Raw genomic sequence first — 20,425 nt, 5'->3', positions numbered from 1 at the left:
GTGCCATTATTTTGCGTGATTACTTGATCTGGGCAGATGCACTAATAGAGAACTGAGCAGCTGTCGAACAAATTCCCGTCATTGTTTGGAAGCCAGTACATACCTGTCTGGACGTAATAAATGGGGCTCTGAAAATGTGGATGAGGATGCTTTGTGGCTCTCGTGAGACGTGTGTTTTTGACTGATAGACTGAGGCCTTTGCCTGTCTGCCACTGACCATGTCTCATCTCCTTGGACGGCATGATGAGAGGAGCAGGAGGAGCTTGGCTTTGATTGATACAGTTTGAATGGGAGCTTGACAATGGAGAATACTGTCGTTGTGGCTTTAGTATCACAGTTAATGGTTGCCGTTTATATGTCTGAGGTAACTACATTTAAAAAAGAAACTGCCCAAGGACTCTTATTGGTTGTGCAGGGCTCCTGCCTAAGCTAGGAATCAAACCGTAGTTTGCTCAGTGGAGTTTAGTGGTGTTTGATGCCACACTACACCAGCTACCTGTTGGTAAATCATTTGATAAAGTCACACATACCCATTCATGTATTCATTCATTCATTCATCCATCCATCCACATTCTGTATGTCAGAGTGGGTCCAGAACCTACCTGAAATCACTGGGCACCATCTGGACAGAGCACCAGTCCATCACAAGACACCACACACTAACCCAGTCACTCACACTCTTACACTTCTAGACACGTTTAGACAGTGGGAGGACACTGAAGCACCCTGAGGAAACCCATGTAGACACAGGGAGAACACAGCACACTCCTCACAGACAGTGATCCAAGGTGAGGGTGAAATCTAAGACCCCAAACCCTGAGGTGTGTGGCAGCGAATCTACCTGCTGCTACACTGAGTTGTTCCTGATGTACGCACATGAATTAAGTCATTTCACTGCCTTATTTTTACTCCGTATACATTTGGACTTGGTAAGCTTTGCGTGTGGTGTCCCTCACCTTTCCTGAAGCTGCCTGGAGGGGATGAGTCCTGCTCTAAGGTTGGCATCCCCATGCCTTCTGGCCTGCCACCAAGTGTCATCTTCCTGGCTTACAATCTGTAGCACATCCCCTCGCCTGAACTCCAGGCCTGCGTCCTTACATGGAATGGCAGGATCCTCTTTCGGATTGTAGTCGAAAAATGTCCGGACAAAAATCTACAAGAATCCACAAACACTCTTTGATGTTGTCTGTTTTTCTCCCCTGCATTTGGTCTCGATTATCTGGTGGTGCAAATCGAATGATTTGTAAGGCATGCGCCTTACAAACACTGGATTTGTGATAAAGAGGCACACGTTACCTTGGTGTCTTCAGCTTCCAGCTCTTTATTGGTGCCTGGGATCACTTTGAAAGTAACTGCCCCTTCTGACTTCGCCTGGAAGAATGAAAGCAGTTCCGAAAATATGGATTTGGAGCATCACATCGAGTTGCACAAGAGAATAAATAAAAACCAGAGGCATGGGCCACAGAGAAAATCCTCAGAAACAAATAACATACTCTATTCTTAAATTAAGAGCCACGTACCAGTATGGGAACAATCTCCTCTGGTCTCTTGTTCTCCACTGGAACTCCATTGACCTCGCTGAGCTTGTCCCCCTCATGGATTAAACCTAATTCAATAAAAACGCAAGACAGAAAGATACTAACTGAGCTAAAAGTAGCAGTTATGTTGTTTTGATTTTGACTAATGTCTGTTAGAACTGTTTTTATTAAAAAATAATAAAAATCTTGAGTTGTTACTTAAAAAATAATATAATTTTAAAATCTCCACCGCTCACCGCTTCGGTCCGCAGCTCCTCCTCTCATTATCCGGGCTACCACAATGCCACCCGAAAGCTCCTTTTTGATAGTGGCTCCCTACAACACAGAATATCTGTTAGATATAACAATATATGGCAGTTAGCCTTTTCCTCCAAGTGTGCTTAGCCATCCAATAACATGTTTTGTGGATGGCTTTAAAGGCAAAGTTCATGATTGTAATTAAAAAACACTTTTTAATAAAATTCAGAAGATGTTTCCTCACCATTTCCTCCTCTCCTGTCTAATGTGTTTACGAAGTCCCAATGTCTATGAATGAGTAAAAAAAAAACTGTCTCAGTCCAGAATGCTAGGCTTTCTCTTTCTTTCTCTCTGCTCATGGCAGAGGCATCTGGAGTTTTTTAGACAATGGAGATAACTTCAAACGTTGAAAAGCATGAACTGAAATGAGGATATTGCTCTATTCCTGATCCATAGGTGGGTAATATTGAATTATTTTTGCTGTTTCAGATCACTTAAGGTGGAAATGTCTCCAAATTCAGGAGAAGACTTACTGCATTACTGAAAGTGCTAAAAAAACTAAACAACTTGATTTAGAAACGAGTTTCTGTGGTAATTTAAACAGTGAATAAAATCTGACAGATAAGTTCAACTTCAGTCACTTACAAACGACAGTTGTTATTTCCCCTCAAACATACCGTTCCACCTTAAAAGACGTGAAGCTTAGAGCTGTGTTTCCCCACACAATCAATGTTCCCTTTAAGGCAGGGTTGGGGAACCCTTTTCCACATTATTATTTACAGACCACAGGCCACAACAAAGACACACAGAGACATCTAACCACACACTTGCCTCTCTCGCACTGTCCAGACCCTGTTTAGATCACTGGAAAGAAGTTAACTTTGTGGTCAGATTATTCCTGAGCACCTTCCTTTCTTCAATTCTGCATTTCTTGGGAATGGCAAGGGTTTCTCAACACATGAATCCCACTGGCTTTCCTTTCACTTCATCACTTCAGCCAAAAAAGCAGTGCATTGTCAGTTTGTGCTAAAAGACAAGACACTTGCTATCCACTTTCCTTCACTTAGCGATTCATGTACACTATACCTTATTGACACCAGAGACGCAGCTATTGGGTGAAGGTGTAGTCACGGTTCTTGTGGCAAATTGAATAGATAGATAAAATGAGCACTGTGGGAGAGGTGTGGAGTCAGATGCAAAGTAGTCCTCAGGACATTTAATGATGATCTGTGGTTGTTCTAATGTTCTAATGCACCAGATGACATTCACTAGAAAGTGTGGTGACACTTTCAACCCTGATTTGAGAATTCAGAGTAATCAAACTGAAACACATCTGTAAAAATCTGATAAGAATCAGATTTTAAGCCACTTCCAGATGTGGTTTGGATCTGATTTGCTGTGTTTCTTTTTTGTTGTATATTAGACTGTTGATTAGGATATTAAAGAGTAGATTAAAGGGCAGTAAAATAATAATAATAATAATACATCAGTTTTATATAGCGCTTTTCATACAACTCAATAAAACACATACAACAAAACAAACAATAACAGAACAGAGGGATGTTAGTGAAGACTGAAGCCTCTTTGATCGTTGTTGCGAGATTCTAAAAATGTCAAAGTATTTTACATTGGGAATATAAGGCCAAGTGCTATGGGCCTAAAAGAAAGCGTGTACTTAATGAGTGAAAAACTGGTCCCGGGGGCTCAAATGCAGACAAGGAAACTTTGTTCGAATCCTTCAGTTTGTTGACATTAGAAGTCAAACATTTGATTCACGTCTTTAAAGCCACATTATAAGAAAATCAGCACCCGAATGACGAATCATGCCCATTCGGTCCGTACCTTGAGTTTTTATTGGCCTTGATGCCTTTCTGTGTTTTGCCTCAGTTCTACATCCATTAACATGATCTCATGTCACTTCACCTTACACCTACTTCAAGCAATAAGCTCTCAAAACACGACTGTAAGAAGTACCTCGTGCACTTCTACTCCCAGCGCTGCCAGCGGGCGAACTGCTATGAACACGGCCTCTTAAACCACAATTGTTTAGGTTAAGCCCTCAAACACATGTCAACAACTAGGCAAGCTCCTAAAATAAACTCCTGTCCAAACTGTGTGGAAAGACAGCCATTCAGGCTACAAAGGGCCCCTCTGAGAAACTCCTCCCGCAGCCTCATGGCCCCACATGGCCTCCAACAGAAGAGCAAATAATAAGAGATACTGGTGGCCAGTTTAACCAGGCAGAATTGCTGGAAGGAGCACCCCAAGAAGCTCCCTGACCACAGGAGCAGCCAACATGGCCGCCACTTTCTAATCATAGTGCCACAGTGATGAGCTTTTCGTTTCTGGAGAAGCTTCTGTGGTCTCATCATGAGGTGTTCCCACTTCTACCACTTTAATTGTGAGAAAGAAAAGCATCAGGTTCTGCTTTTTTACTCTGCTCTGTACTATTTTCCCTCCCTCTGTTAACACAGCCATCACTTTACTGTGACACGTTAAACTGATTTTTGTCTTGGTTTGTGTTACAAAGTAGCATAAATTAATAAAACATACACCAATCAGCCATAACATTAAAATGATTCAAATGTTTCTACACACTTTGCCCACTGTATCAGCTCCACTGACCATACAGGAGCACTTTGTAGTTCTATAAGTACAGCGTGAAGTCCATCTCCATCACCATGTGCTTCAATAGTCAGGACCCCCACAAGACCACCACAGAGCAGGTATGATTTGGGCAGTGGATCAAATGATGAAATTACGAAACACAGTGGAAATTAAAAACACAAAAAGAAGGTGACAGTCACCTTCCTTTCTCCTGTCTCTGACAGTCACTCGTCATCCTTGGTCAAGTGGTCAACTACAGCAGACAACTACAGCAATCTAACAATAAAAGAAGCATGGAGCCCCTTTTACATAGTGATAGACAATGTGACAGGGTACTACTTTAAAATAAGACTACATTTATAAAGGTCTATAAATGGTTTAAAAATCTATTTATTACATGGTTATTAATTAGGTTGTAAACAGCTTAAATGTTATTAATAGATAATAAGAGCAACCGTGATTATGTTTTTGTCTAATTCTGAAAGTGTCTGATAACTTACTAAAAATATCAAAGTGAAGAATAAGCTACAACCTGAGAATGTGCATTTAGTCATTTTCTTATATTAAGGTACACACCATATTATAATTGGTGGTTAATTGATTAAATGTGCTGCTTAAATGGTTACAATTATTAACAAACGTGTTGAAGCTGGAAGGGTTCATATCGACTGGTGGATAAGAAAAACTAAGGGCAGTATTTTGCAAGATCTGAAATTTAACATTAATATGGGTTCACTATTTGGCAAATAACAGATTATTGTTTCCCTTTGTATCTATGTAAAATAAATCTTTTAAAATTACTTTTTAATGTATTTACCAGCTAATGAATAACTATTAATAAAAAGATTGTAAACCATTTATAAACCTTTTTAAGTGTAGTGCTATTCTAAATTGGTACCCTAAAGACATTCCACATGTTTATCCATTTTACTAACAGGGACAATTCCAGGGGCAACTTTTAATCAGTAAAAAAAGGAAATATCATCCAGCATTCTGAAAATATCACCAACAATAAGTTAGGTAATAAAGGGTTAAACCCAGACTGGAGCGCAGGGGCCCACTGTTTACTGCCGGCTCGCCATAGTGTGGAGAAAATAGCCACTTACTGAATGGAGGTTCTCTGAAAATGACAAGTTTGGAAGGTGAACAATCAGAGTGAAGGGAGGGGTTTTTGTATCCCCATGGCTGTCCAATTACTCATCATCAGTAAGATGACCCAGCGTCTGCATGATCAGATCTGATGGACTCCATATGTCCGCGAGGGTCTGACAGTCAGCACTGCACTATAGACATTTCTTTAACGCTTAATCATCCCTGGCGGTTACTGGAGACCCAAGGGGCACAGGCAAAAGCTGGTGCAGAGAAGTGGAACCATATTTGTTGGTATCACATTGTCAGGCTGCTACTGAATAGATGACAGAGCACTGATTATATGTTATAGTTGATGTATTCAGCAGCTCGAAACAGACCTATCAACACTCGAAAGGTTATTATTATTTACACTGAACTCTTACTTGATTGGACACATTTTTTCAATAGGATTGAATGGTGGACGTCTGTGGCTGAAAGTGTGTCTCATCATGGCACATGCACACTGGCCATGATAAAGTGCACATATGGGATACCATAGGGATCCTAGTAACCACCTGGGATACCCTAGAAACCACCTAGCAAGCACAACCTGTAACATAGTGTTGCTATGTTAAAGTAACACCGTGCCAACCTCCTTGCAGGATATGTTTGCAGCTACTTTGTAACACCTTATCCACCTCCTGAAATACTACACCTACCAACATTTAGAGGGCCATCCTACCTTAGAATGCTTAGAATGACTGGACTCCCCGATCTCCTGATAATAGAGTCAATGCATAGACAACTAGGAGACAGTCCAGTGCATTCTTCTCTGACTTATTCAAAACAAACATAAAAGCATTCCCTCGTTTTTATTTCATTTTCTTCCTGTAACCGCTTCATAACGGTCTCAGTGGGTATTGAGTCGACCCAGAATTAGGCTCCAGTCAGGAACACACCCTGGCCAGTGTGCCACTTCATCACAGAGCATCACACACTCACTCAGTCACTGACACACTCAAACCCATGGACAATTTCACTCTAGGCCAATCCACCTACCAACATGTGTGCTTGGATTATGGGAGGAAACTGAAGCACCTGGAAGAAACCCATACAGACACAGGGAGAACACACCACACGCCTCACAGGCAGTGACCTGAGGCAGGGCTCCAACGCACAACACTGGAGCTGTGTGACAGTGACACTACCAGTTGCACCTCCGTGCTGCTCATAAAAAACACAACCTCTCTCTAAAATGTAACATTATTGCCGGCCTTTAATGTCATAATTGCGGCAGAAATAAGGAGGAAAGTGAAACACGCAGTAGAGCGTGGAGATAGCACTCTGGGACTCTAACTGAAGTGATGATAAATTTTCCATTACTGACTCTGGACTTCATAAAAAAGCTCCATTCATAAATGACAAGTTCCCTTCAGTGTTATTCACCAGATGTTAGAAGATATGGAAGAGGTAACAATGTTAAAATATAAAACATTTTATTAGTTACACATCATCGGGACGGACGCCATGTCATGCGTCAGGAAGAGAACGATGGTCTGTGTTAGAAATAGAAAGACGAAGCTTGTTGTGAGGTGTGCGTGTTAAACTCTGGTGCTGTTTAATGTTCCCTATTTGTAAGTGCAGTGCTATATCTAGGAAACATGAACGGAGCCTCAGTGCAGATGGAGCTTTGGGGAAATGGAAAAACTGATTGTTGAGGTTCTGCGGAGGGCAGGGGCTCGCTTCTGATCTTCTCCATTATTGTAGCCTGCATCCATCTTTGTGGCTTCATAATATCATGATCTCTTTCATAAAATGGCCCGAGAGCTTGTAGCTCTCATTTTAAGCGCACACTCAAAGTCTGTCCTACAGGGCCATGTTAGATATGGTCCACTGAGGGCTTTAAAATGAATCTTTAAAGGGGAGAAAAAAAAAACATCCTTAAACCAATGTTTATCACGAGACCTACGAGTGATTATTTTATTTACGCTTTGTCTGAAATACGTTACGTATAAGGTTTTGTGTTTATAGAGTTTGAGCCTCTTAGCTTTACACTAGATTTCACCGGGTATTTCATGACCCTCACAGAGGCACGGTGGACATCTTCCTCAATCCTGCAGGATCTCAGGGTCCTGGGTTCAATGCCCACCTCGGGTCACTGTCTATGACGGGTTTGATGTGTTCTCACTGTGTCTGAGTGGGTTTCCTTCTGGTGTAAATGTCCAAAAACATGTTTTGATAGATGGAGTCACCTCATCAAGAGATGTGAGTGTGTGAGTCACTGGCTGAGTGTGTGAAATTGTGGCGCCCTGTGATCGACTGGTGCTCTGTCCTGCTTTGCACCCAATAGATTCTGTATCAGATCTGGACCCAGCACAGCCCAGACCAGGATAAAACAGTGACAGACAATGAATAAATGAATGCACCCACTTACACCTACAGTACAATATTCTCAATATACATTCATTCATTATCTGTAAGCGCTTATCCAGTTCAGGGTCACGGTGGGTCCAGAGCCTACCTGGAATCATTGGGCGCAAGGCAGGAATACACCCTGGAGGGGGCGCCAGTCCTTCACAGGGCAACAGAGACACACACACACAGACACTTTTGAGTCGCCAATCCACCTACCAATGTGTGTTTTTGGACTGTGGGAGGAAACCGGAGCACCCAGAGGAAACTCACGCAGACACAGGGAGAACACACCAACTCCTCACAGACAGTCACCCGGAGCAGGAAACGAACCCACAACCTCCAGGTCCCTGGAGCTGTGTGACTGCGACACCTACCTGCTGCACCACCGTGCCTCCCTCTCAATATACAATAACTCTTTAATCATTTAAAAATATATCTTAAGTTCTTTTAAGCATTTAATCATTTAATTAATTACATTATTGACATTATTCCATCTTGTTACAAGCTGGTGTTTATTTATTGATCAGGGCAATGAGGTAGAAATCCTGTGTAATACATATATAATATCTTTTATACACGAAAGACAGGTTTCTTAGAGATAAAAAGTACTCGCATTAACCCAGAGAGACTGACCAGTGGCTCCTTGCTTTTGACCAGCCGAATAATTCTGACAGAGTCTTCCACATCCTCATCCTCAGTAGCTGGCAGAGGCTGCAGTGGGGGGAGTTTGGGGGCATAATCCTTCAGCGCCACAGCATCATGCACTGAGAGAAGGTCCTGAGGAAATGAGGAACATGCTCTTATATCTGGTTTGGTGATCAGGAAATGCATAATAAAAATATTAATCATTATAACCGTAGTAAAGTTGTTGTTTTTAATCATTAGATTTAATATTGAAACAACGAAGCAGTTTTTAAAAAATGTCGAAAGTGACTGTGCATCCTCAAGTCCTGAGTACAAAAAAGGATGTACGTAGAGCACACACAAGGACCGTCCCACATCTAGATGCCACTGCTTACCTGAAAATGTGGTTTGGAAAGCACATGTAGTAACTCCACACTCTCTGGAGTGGCTTCTAAAGTACGCAGCTCCTCAGCTAACTGCAGAAAAGATGGCAATGATGGGAGGTTAGGGACATTAGCTGTGCAACACTTACTTGTGAGTCTGTTTAACTGCGTGGCAAAAGAGGTCCATAAAGCTGTAAAAAAAATCATTGCAGTTTAACTAGTCACTGTTTGTGCTGCCAGCGCTGCTTCAGTTTTGCTTTCTCTGTCCTGAACATTATGAATTAGACTCATTTGTGTTCACACTGGAGGTTTCAAACCACAGCAGTCCAAGCCGGGGGATATTCCGGGATATTCCAAAGCAGGATTTCAAATATAGCTGGATGCCTTAAGCCCAACCTGTGAGGAAACTTTCCTGGTCAGACTTGATTATGGGCTAAGGTTATCTGGTTAAAGGCAATGTAAACGATTCGGGAGAACTACTGCTCTCACAGCAAAACAAACTCCTCTCTCCTGTTTGGGTTCATTCAGGAGCTCCGCATCTTTTAATGTGGAACAAACAGTATGTTTGAATTACCACAGAATTTTATTTTGAACTCAAGCTGTTTGTAGCACTTTCTGTCTACTTTCAGGAATAGAATAGGAACCGAGCAACATCTTTGTCTCTTTTCATGCTTTTCAATGATCGGATGCCTCTCCACCACTTTTATGGCTGAGAGAGAGTACGACAGTTCAGATAAACACTTTCTTTTTCCAATTTCCAATTTACAGAGCCAGGCCTGTGTACAAACACTGGACCTTCTTCTAGTGCACAAACAAACAAGAAAGTTAGCAAAAGGTGAGGAACCATTCTCTGAATAATATATAAATGCATATTGGATTAAAATCATGAACACTGCCTTTAAGAGAGGACCCCTACTTTATGGATGACCCCCTGGGCTTTTAATGTGAGTTTAATGTCAGTGTTTGGATTGCAGGCCAAAAAGCCATAAGCCTGATGATCTCAGAGAAAGCACAGATTCTGCTGCAGTTTGGCAGACCTCAGAGCAGTTCTGAATGTCACTGGATCTGACGTTAAACATACATTAAACGGCAACAATTGAAACATAACACTGAGCGGCGACATAGGGGAAATGCCTTTAGCAGCTCAGTGCTACGAAACGTCCTCGTAGCCTTCGCGCGGCGGGGAAAACAGAAAGTGATATCACTTCAAAACTGCCTTGAGCTTTAATGAAATACAGTGAGCGATCGTGGCCGAGAGATAATCTTCTGTTTCGACAATCACTACCCATTTGAACCCATACCAGCTGGAGCCCACTGTGGGGATAATGGTTTCTGCAAGATTCACAGATGAGACAATTATTAGTGCGCTCATAGTCGAGTTTCATATCAAGTAATATCTGAGGTGGGGTTGATATTCCTTCAGGGACCAAATCCGAGACCAGGGCAGATACGCAAAGTTCGCTGCAGGATTTTGTAGCTTGTACATTTATTGCTGAAAAGATTAGGAGCTGGATAATGTATGTAACATGCTGTACTGCTCCAGTGTAGTCCACTTGAGAGAAGAAAGACCTAATAAAGTGGTGTGTTGATGGACTTTTGAGTAAGTCTGGTCCTGATCCAGTTCTGCAACACATTTGCCAAACCACTGTAGCAATCAAAAGACTGAGACCATTGTGTGTAATCTGTGTGTGTGTTTCTCTCTCTCTCTCTCTCTCTCTCTCTCTCCGTGTGTGTGTGTGTGTGTGTGTAACACAGTGTCTTACTGTTATTTTTTGGTCCTGACTGGTGCTTATTCTCAGTATACCTCACACCGACAGCCAAAGGCAGGAGGCCTCAGTAGAAAAACTCCACCCAGCTCCTGGTGCTCTGTCTCTCTTCTCGTAGCTCTTATTGACCGGCAGACACTGACCTTCCTCAGGGAGCACTCACCTCTTGGGCCAGACCTTCAGCGCTGTCCTGGAACGGAGCGGGCCTCTGAGCCGCAAACCTCTGCAGTCTGTCGTGGAGCTGTGAGAGGAGAGGACTTTAGTTAGAGACTGAGAATGTGACAGAGATTGGGAATTATGTAAGGACATGTTTAGACTTGCAGCTTAAATCTGATTAAAAATCTCAATAGCTGCATTAAAGGGGGCGTTTCCTCCCTCATTTCCACAGTCCTGGGGTGTCAATGGAATGTCTGTGACCTGCTTTGGGTAAAACACCATGTGGATCAAGTCTCACAGCAGCGTTCTCCCCCTGTCTAAACAGCACCGTTGAGAACGGCCTGTACCTTTATATGATAATGAGCCGCTTGCTGTTCACCCAAACCCCGAGTGCACAGCACTGAAGAGTGGACTTCTTTGCATTCTCATATAAAAAACTCTACAATCCACCGCTGTGATTGGAGAGACTCGGGCGAGGGGGAGGGGCAATTATAATGTCTCTGGACTTGATGTTTAAAAGCAGGCTTAAGATCACAATGAACTCGCTGAATGGTCTTGTTTCACAGTGTGTGAGTTGGTGGGCACCGGATCCACACATTCATTTGCACATGCACTGAACATGTGATTTTTTTTTCATTATACATCTGCTTTAAAAAAGGACAGCAGCCTTATTTGTAGGTGGATTGAAATCAGATTCAGATCTGATATCTGACCTTGTGATTGGGTTTGACCAGACAGATTGAATTTGACGTAGCGTCTCTGTAATTAGTTTATGTTTTGTCCTCAGCATGCTCACGTCTGTGCTGTTCTTTTGAAAAATAAACATTGCTACACAAATAAATCAATCTACAATCTCAATGTACGAACTGGATTCGGTCCTATTGCAATGTGGTCGATCTAGAAACCAGATTTAAAAAGCAAGACAAATTTGCCCAGCTTTGTGAACACAGTCTCAGTGAATTGGGGCACCAAACGTGTCTTGGCTGACCAGTCACATCTGAGGTAAAGAGAAAATTCCATGAGTTTGATTTATTGCTAAACCTTTTTTAAATCTGGGCTGGGGCACGGCTGCCCAAACCGAACAGCCCACAACTGCCCTTTGTGTCCAACAAATCTGTCTGTCCGAGGAGTTCAGTTTTACACTGGGCCAAGGCTGATGATGTGTTAAACAGAGCTTGAGCTAAATCCCTTATTGAATAACAAGCAGAAGGTCTCGGGGCGTTCGTCTGTTTGGGTGCTCGTCTGTCTGTCTGACTGTCCGTCTCCCTGTCTATCAACACCCTGTCAGTCACAGCAATGTCTATCTGTCTCTGTCCTGCAGAAGGCAGAAGGAAAAACTACTGTACAATTGCCCAAGAAAGATGTAATCATATTTACAACCCACACACAGCTAAGAGCTCTCATATAAAAAGGACATGTTTTATAACAGCTGGATTAAGTAAAACAATGTCAGCGTTGCTTTTTTTCCCTCATAGACGATACTGGACGCCAAGCGCAGCCACATGCAGGCTGTGGGTCTGGGCAGATTGTGACCCTAGAGACTGGATTTTTGAACAGAGCCTACATAACTTGCACATAAAACCCTCCCCTGCATACATCATGTCCCTTGCTCAGCACTCGCCGATCCTGCCAAATCTCACACCTCATATACGGATGGGCCAAAATATTTTGTCCGATTTCAAGAGAGTTCTGAAAAAAAATGTATTGTGGTCCTCTTGGTGGAGGCAGGATGGTCTTGGTGGACTGACATAAGAAAGGATTGAACTTTGAGCAAGGGAAGTAAGAGGGGATGAGGCGTCTAGACTGAAAACTGGAGAAAAACTCACAAATCTATTATTTTCAAAACATGAAATGAAATGTAGCTGTAAAGTACAACATGTCACCTGGCTAATTTCTTGATTTCCTTTTCCTTGTATTAGTAAATCATCTGCAAAACAACAACAACATCACCCTGATGAAGCATCAAAAGCTATTTGCTAAAGGCGCCCCCTTGTGGAATTGTTTCCATCCTGCTAAACGTGAGTGAATGAGTGAATAAAAATGTAAAATGTAAACTAATTTTCATCTTTCAAGATACGCTGTTTTTCACATTGAGTTGGCAGTTTTTGTTATCTATGACACATTATCAGAACTAATTTTATGTAAATAGTGAACCATTTGTTCTGATCCTAGCTGATTATCAGGATGTATTACTGTAATATCTACAACAATAGAGGATGAAAGCACTCTCTTATCATTTTACGTAGTAAGTCATGCTACTTGATTCCAGCTGGTTAGCATGCTAATATAGCTATTTGACTGTTAAAGGTGCCCCCTTGTGGATGTTTTTCAACCTGCTATATGTGATAAATGTGTGAGTGAATGATATAAAAGCAAGTTAAAACATAAAAAAACTTATTTTAGATCCCTGTTGATTGTGGGGATAAGCTACATTTCTGTTAACAGATGCTGCATTACTGAAAAATCACCTAAACAATAAAAAACAGAACTTCTCACTTTTTACAGACATATAGTAATTAATGTTTCCAGATTCTGCTGCTGAGAATTCTATTGAATGTTTTTGAAAGGGGGTGTTCCGTGTAAACTTGCCTGTAGAAACTTACCCCCATTACAATCACATAGCAGCGGGTTTGCGGAGGAAAGACTTCTCGCAGCGTAATCTTTTAGCAGTGTGTTTGTGTTCTCAGCTGAGATGAGTTCGGGGTATGTCTGGAACACGGCCTGGGCCCTGAGACTCTGTATATCAACTTTATATATTTCGACTTCATGCTGAAGTGTTTAGGCCGTAAATAATGTCCCAGCTTATCTCCTGAGAGCCTTTCACCAATGCAGCACTTGTTCTCTGACGGGGTGCTGCAGCAGGTGTGTGTGAGTGTTTGTGTGTGTGACTATGTGAGTGTGTGTTTGTCTCTTGCAACAGCTTTTAGGCCAATGCACACACTCTGGGGAGAATTTCAGGTGGCGTTGACATTGAGTAGATAAGTTTCATGACCTCATTAAGCTCCACTCCACTAACAGCGGGAGCAAGTGTTAAAAATGTGAGTAAATCTCAGGCTTCTTTTGCAGATTCACTTAGGGGTTGGCAATTTTATGATATGAGGACGTTATTGTGATGAACTGTGTCTGGAACTGTTTGATTCATTTTATTTGTATTGTGATTGTGCTATGCGTCCACAGTAAAAACAATATTTACGGTTGTAATATCTGAGCACATCAAATTACATTACAGACCCAGCACCAGAGTGCAAGGACTTATTATATGTAGCCACACTGAATAATATAGTGTGCTCACATGAACAGGCACATGAATCCCGCTCTCCAGAGTGGGAACTTAATTTAACTACAAAACTGTTCTGCACTTTACTACTAGTCGGTAAAAACACATTGAACATGGCCTCTCAAACCCAATGAATTCAAATCCCAACCCCCAACGCTGTGTGTGTTGACTTTAGCATTTGTCCAGGACATTTACTGTGTATTATTAACTGCTTAAAATACAATTACAGCAGCACATATGAATAGAACATGAGTTCCAGCACTGGGTTTCTCTCCTTATCCAGGGGTCAGTCAGACTCTAAACTCAATAATGCTACATTCCTCACCCCTCACAAATGTTGATACTTATTTATTTTTTTAGCTACCATAGTAGAACATCTGAAAAATTCAAAGTATAACAAAAAAACGTGTTTTTTTTTTGTTTGTTTGTTTTTATAATATTTATGTTTTGCAATTTCATCTCTCACCCAGTGCTGCTTGTGTGCCCCATGCCCAGTTTTGGTACTTCTGCAATGAAGGGTGCTGTCTCTAAAATGTCTGAAGCCCTATTGGCTAATGTCCAGCCACCTTGGCTTACAACTTTACACCACCATTTACATTCAGTTAGCGCCAACCTTTGAACAACTAACAGCATAACACTCTTTTTTAATTTATTTTTTTGCCAGACCGCCTACCGGGCCGGACTAGAAGTGGCAACACCCTGGAGGGGGCGCCAGTCCTTCACAGGGCGACACACACTCACTCACTAACACCTACGGACACTTTTGAGTCGCCAATCCACCTACCAACGTGTGTTTTTGGACTGTGGGAGGAAACCGGAGCACCTGGAGGAAACCCACGCGGACACGGGGAGAACACACCAACTCCTCACAGACAGTCACCCGGAGCGGGAATCGAATCCACAACCTCCAGGTCCCTGGAGCAGTGTGACTGTGACACTACCTGCTGCACCACCATGCTGCCCCCACATTGAATAAACAGTCATTGTAATTCTTAAAATAAACAAAACATTCTTGGTAGTAGATCATCTAGTATTCATCTTTAAATAAAACGAACAAGAAAAACACCAGTGCCAGTATTAAATATTATGAACAAATCTTTGTGCTTCTTTTTTCATTTCTGCATGTATAGTCCTGCCCTCCAGATTTTCTGTACAACACAATCACATAATAAATACCAAAGACACTGGTATGAAGCACCAAAGCTTCTCAAGACATTCCAATGACAAGAGTACATTTAAAAATCGATTCTATAACTTAAATGTATTATTTCAGTCTAGATATGTCATTGTTATTCATTGGATTTTTGGATGTCTTTGAGAAGCACAGTCCTTTTTATATTTTTTATGTATTTTGTTGTTAGTGATATTTTTCCTGAAAACATCCCATAATGTCCTGTATCCTCAGATGCTTATCAACAAATCGGTATTGTCTCATATCGTTGAATGCTGAACATCCCTGAAGTAACATTTAAATGAAGGTGATGAACCCAAAGCCTCACATTGATTTTTCATGCACATTGAGCCCACTCCTCTCTGTACTCACCTTCCTCCCTCTCTCTTTCTCAGTGTCGCAGACGGCATGTGCTGGACTCATTAGAGGCATCTGCCAGCAGATGATGCTACTGGGCATGCACTAACTGCAGTATTTTAGGAACTATTTTACCCTCCGCTGTTACAGGCAAAGAGTGGTCTTACCGTGTTCTTACCGTCTATTCCATTGAAAATTGTGTGAGTATCTGTGTGTGTGTGTGTGTGTGTGTGTGGATGGGAGAGGGAAAATGCTGTATTAAATTATACACCATTTGTACATTAATGAATCATGTTTAAAATGATATTAAGCATTAATAAGTGGTTAAGCAAAGTCTGAATTATTCACTAATAATAGTAATTGTTATATACATTAAACTATATCTTTTAAGCAATTAATACAATAATTCATATTACTCTGGGACATTCAATAAAAATTATTTAAGACAGTAATAATAATAATAACTAATTAATACACCCTCATTAATACAAACTCAATCATAAAAAAAAACAGTGCCATATTTTGACAGTCCACTGTTGATGCTTCACAGAGGGTCACTTACTACTGAACTTAAAACAAATCCCAGAACTGAGCTGATGAGATGAGCTATATGATGTAGATGTTATCAGTCTGAGTGTAGTTATTATAAAGTAATGCAGGGGGTGATATGACAGACTGTGTTAACCTTGATTAGGACATGTAGGGTGTTTCCCATAAGCAGGTCCTGTAGGAAACGGCTGTCCTCTGTAGCGTCCATATAAGACTCCAGTCCGTAAAGCAGGGTGACCAGCAGCCTACAGGCACCTGGAGAATTGGAGATGAGAAAGTGAGATGGGAATTCAAATCACAAACACACTTACACTTGTATTAATATCTTTATGGGCTGTTCCACTGAAACACCCAGTTTCTTTGCCTCTTTATCATTGGGAATATCCTCATATTCCCAACATCATCTCAGATGTTTTGCATCTTACAATCTGTTACCTCCGTAATTTAGAAAGTTTGTCTGAACAAATAAATTAAAAGGAGGTTATCGGTGTAAGGTACATCAAATGTGTTAAATTGTACATGCCGTCTGTTGGCTGCATGTTTTTTTTTTTTTTTAATATACTATGTGTCCTGCTCTTTCCCAAAATAAATTCCCAGGAGTATCAGAAAAATGTTTTCCTTCATTTTGTAGGAACATTTGGTTCTTAAATTAGCACGCACACACACTCAAGACAGTTTTCTTGCATTGTGCTGCAATTACGTAGACAACCATACAATTGTGTGTGTGCATGGATCCACACAAGTTTTATTTTCCATGCATTGTGGGGACATTTCATTGACTTATATTAATTTGTGGTGATTTACCCAAATCTTAACCATAACTACTACTTGCGTAATCCTAACAATTACCCTAACCTTAACCCTAGGCTTAGCCCTAGCTTTAAATATGTTTTGTAAAAATGTATTATTCACATTATAATTCACATTATACCCACAAAGAAGTCACACCCCCTCAAAATGTTGGTGTGTAAGTTGGTTTAGGTCTCTACAATGTGAGTGAAACCAGACACACACCCACACACACACACACACACAGGGAGAGAGAGAGAGAGAGAGAGAGAGAGAGAGAGAGAGAGAGAGAGCGGGAGAGCATTCAAATATTTTTCTAGCAAGATCTTTCAAACAGCACCCTCAGATGGTTCTGCATATAACTACATAAACCAAACAGTGCCCCTTAACTGAACAAAAAAGCAAAATGATTGTGCTCCACTCCTTGATCCTTGCTGCAGTGACCGAGGCTGAGGAAGTGTCCCGAACGCCTGTCACCACCTTTCAGAAAAGTTTACAGTTCCAGGAGCATGTGGTGCACTGGCTGAGGCAAGGGAAAACCGGACTTTTCTTCATTATCACAACCCGAGAGGGGATTGTTCAAAGTGCGAAATAAAATGATTACATGTGGCTGCCAGTGATTTCTCAGACCGCATCATTAAACTTAATTTGAAGAGAAGAGCAGCAGAGCGGTCGCATTAGGGGAAGCAGGGGAGGCAGGAGGAACTCTGCAGGGGATAACAAACTAGCCAGACAGCCACAAAGCGTCCAAACCCAACAAACCTCCCCAATAACTTTGCTGGTAAAAAGAGTGTCGGATAAACAGGCCGCATAGAGGGATCTGGACAACAGATACTCTTCTGAAAGCCCAGGTGTGCTTACACAGACCTACAGAGCTAGATTTACAGCTTTAGTTACTGAAGTGTTTGATGAAGCTGGTTAACTCCCTACAACAAAGCTATTTCTTACTCCCTCATGCAGGTCTATATCATGCATGGTCATGCTTAGCCTGACCCAGCTGCAGTCCACCTGCTCCTGGGCAACTCCTACTTGACTGGCTGAAAAAGGGCCAGCATCATGGAAAGCTGACTATTCCTCACTCTTTGAAATGAAACAGTTTACAACCGTTATGTGACTGAAGTTTCTAAACCACACCTCCCTCCCCACATCCATAAATGGAAATTGAGCCCCAGCCTTCATTTATTTATTGACTTATAATTTTTATCTATTTATTTAGAGATGTCCCGAAAAGCAGTGCACTGACATATATTTGCCTTTGCAGCCTATAGCTATTTATGCTGAAGTTCTAGAGTGATTCCACCCAAGTTGCGCAATAGAAGGCAGCCAATCGCAACAGAGTCTATTTACTTACATCCGTCCTATATACCTGGAGTAACAACAGAAAGTATAAAAGGAGCTTGAGAACTGCCAGGTAAACCCACGGAAATATGCTTTAAAATGATTTTCACTAAAGAAAATAATGAATATATTCAAAACTCATGCATGCCTGAGGTAAAACTTACTGCCAGGATTTGAAGACGGACACAACATCTCTTTAAGACTTCAAAACAGAGTTCAGAAATCCACAGCAGGTCACTGAGATTGTGCTAGCAACTCACTGGGCTTTCTGGGTGAGAGAAAAATGGTACACACATAGTGTTGTGTCATTCACACATACAGTCTCAGTCAAAAAGTATCCAGACACCTCCTAATAATGTGGGTCCAGCAGCCAGTATTTTTAGAATGAGCTGGAGAAGTGGTTGTGATTCAAAAAATATCTAAAATCCATATATGACCTCACTAATATTCTTGGGGCTGAAGGCAATCAAATTCTCACAACAAAGGCCTAAATGTCAAAGGTTTTTAGAAGGAGAATTAATTGTGCATTTATTTCAGATCAGCAAGTGACACACTGTTTAGTTTGGAACTATATAGGCAACAAATTAATGATGTGCTTGCGGTTTGTGGACTGTGTTCATGTCCTTAAATTATATATATATATATATATATATATATATATATATATATGTGTGTGTGTGTGTGTGTGTGTGTGTGTGTGTAGTGTCTTAGTGCTAACATACGTTTAATTTACTTGGAAATATATCTAATCATAAGCTGCAAGTGCGGACTTTGGGTCTGCGTCGTCAAAAACCACACTACTTCACTAGGTCCATCTGATACATCAGATTATTAAGTAATATGTGGTTTTGGACGTAAACTTGTAGAGGCCTGCTTACTTCCCGTTTTAATACTAACCCCATACTGCCACCTGTTGGAGAATAAGTGCAATCTAAAGCTAAAAACGAAGGAAATGGCACGTAGACTCTGTTATATTACATACTGTACGTTAGAATGTATCATCCAAACGATGTCTAACCACCCATCATTGGTCATTTATTTATGCAGCATGTGAATCCAGTTCACACCTGGTGCATTCGCTGTAAATGACTAAATGATTTATATAATAAATATATATAAGCCTTTATTTTCAAAAGTATTTTTTTCAGCCAATAACATAAACTATAGTTGAAGCAGTTTATACATACATCACTCTCTGTATCAAGTATTTCTGAGCAATTCAAAATGAATTAGTCATAAATAAAATGCTGCAGCTCTCTGTCATTGTATAAGAAAATCACTTTTGTAAAACAGGTCTACGAATATTAATTTCATTATAACATCCTTCTAATTACCTGAAGCTCTATTCATCTTGTTGGATACATCTCTTTTTCTACAGTCTCCTAGCACACGTATAACCAAAACAAAGGTACAAGATCGGAATATTAATGTCATTTTAAAGGTTTACCTGCAGCATAGCTTGTTTTATATAATGGTAAACATGGCTGACACATGTAGATCTAGTTTAGCCACACTGGAAATCAGCAGTGACAAATTCAGAATATATGACAACAATATAAGACTTACCAAAATACTGTCCGAGAAGAGCATGAATCAGTTTGCAACTGATCAACAAGATAGTGATCAATACTGACCTAAATGTACCAGGGTTCAGTTCAGTGAGATTTTCCATTCCCTGTTTCCACTGCCAATAAATACACCATCATCTACTGTGTGTGGGTATATTCACACACACTGAACACCAATTGTCCCTCCTCTCACACAATACAGAACCACTTTGTAAATCTACAATTACAGACATTTTGCCCCCCTTTACTCTGTTTTTCAATGGTTACCCAGTAAACAATTAGCCGTTGATTCAACGTTGAAATAACTTAATGACTGCCGTCTAATCAACGTTCTCTTAAGGTTGGAAATGAAAGTTGAAAAGACGTCCAAACACAGACATTGAAAAGACGACTATTAGACGTATTTTGGACGTCCATTGACGTTATTAATTGGTCCCGAAATAATTTACTTGTATAAAACGCGTTTTGGACGTCCACTGACGTTATCGATTGGTCACCAATTAACTAACTCATTAAGATGGATTTTGGACGTCCATTGACGTTTAAAATATGTCCTTGACGGACAGACTACTTTTAGAC

The 20,425-nt window shown here is 41.0% G+C and overlaps 1 protein-coding gene across 1 annotated transcript in view; it reads right to left on the bottom strand.

Annotated features, from left to right (window-relative positions):
* Positions 1-18,557, bottom strand: part of LOC136675938 (MAGUK p55 subfamily member 7-like) — a 54,806-nt gene extending 36,249 nt beyond the window's left edge. Inside the window, exons 1-9 of the mRNA XM_066652756.1 lie at positions 18,443-18,557; positions 16,288-16,406; positions 10,801-10,882; positions 8,888-8,964; positions 8,502-8,645; positions 1,775-1,853; positions 1,521-1,606; positions 1,297-1,371; positions 957-1,153 (exon numbers count right to left, since the gene is read on the bottom strand). Of these exons, the coding sequence (XP_066508853.1) occupies positions 957-1,153; positions 1,297-1,371; positions 1,521-1,606; positions 1,775-1,853; positions 8,502-8,645; positions 8,888-8,964; positions 10,801-10,882; positions 16,288-16,406; positions 18,443-18,470 (887 nt within the window). The 5' untranslated portion in view covers positions 18,471-18,557. The remainder of the gene's footprint in view (positions 1-956; positions 1,154-1,296; positions 1,372-1,520; positions 1,607-1,774; positions 1,854-8,501; positions 8,646-8,887; positions 8,965-10,800; positions 10,883-16,287; positions 16,407-18,442) is intronic.
* Positions 18,558-20,425: the final 1,868 nt, after the last annotated feature.

Source organism: Hoplias malabaricus, chromosome X1 (genome assembly GCF_029633855.1).
Source record: "Hoplias malabaricus isolate fHopMal1 chromosome X1, fHopMal1.hap1, whole genome shotgun sequence".
NCBI lineage: Eukaryota > Metazoa > Chordata > Actinopteri > Characiformes > Erythrinidae > Hoplias > Hoplias malabaricus.
This window is presented reverse-complemented; position numbering and strand designations above follow the sequence as displayed.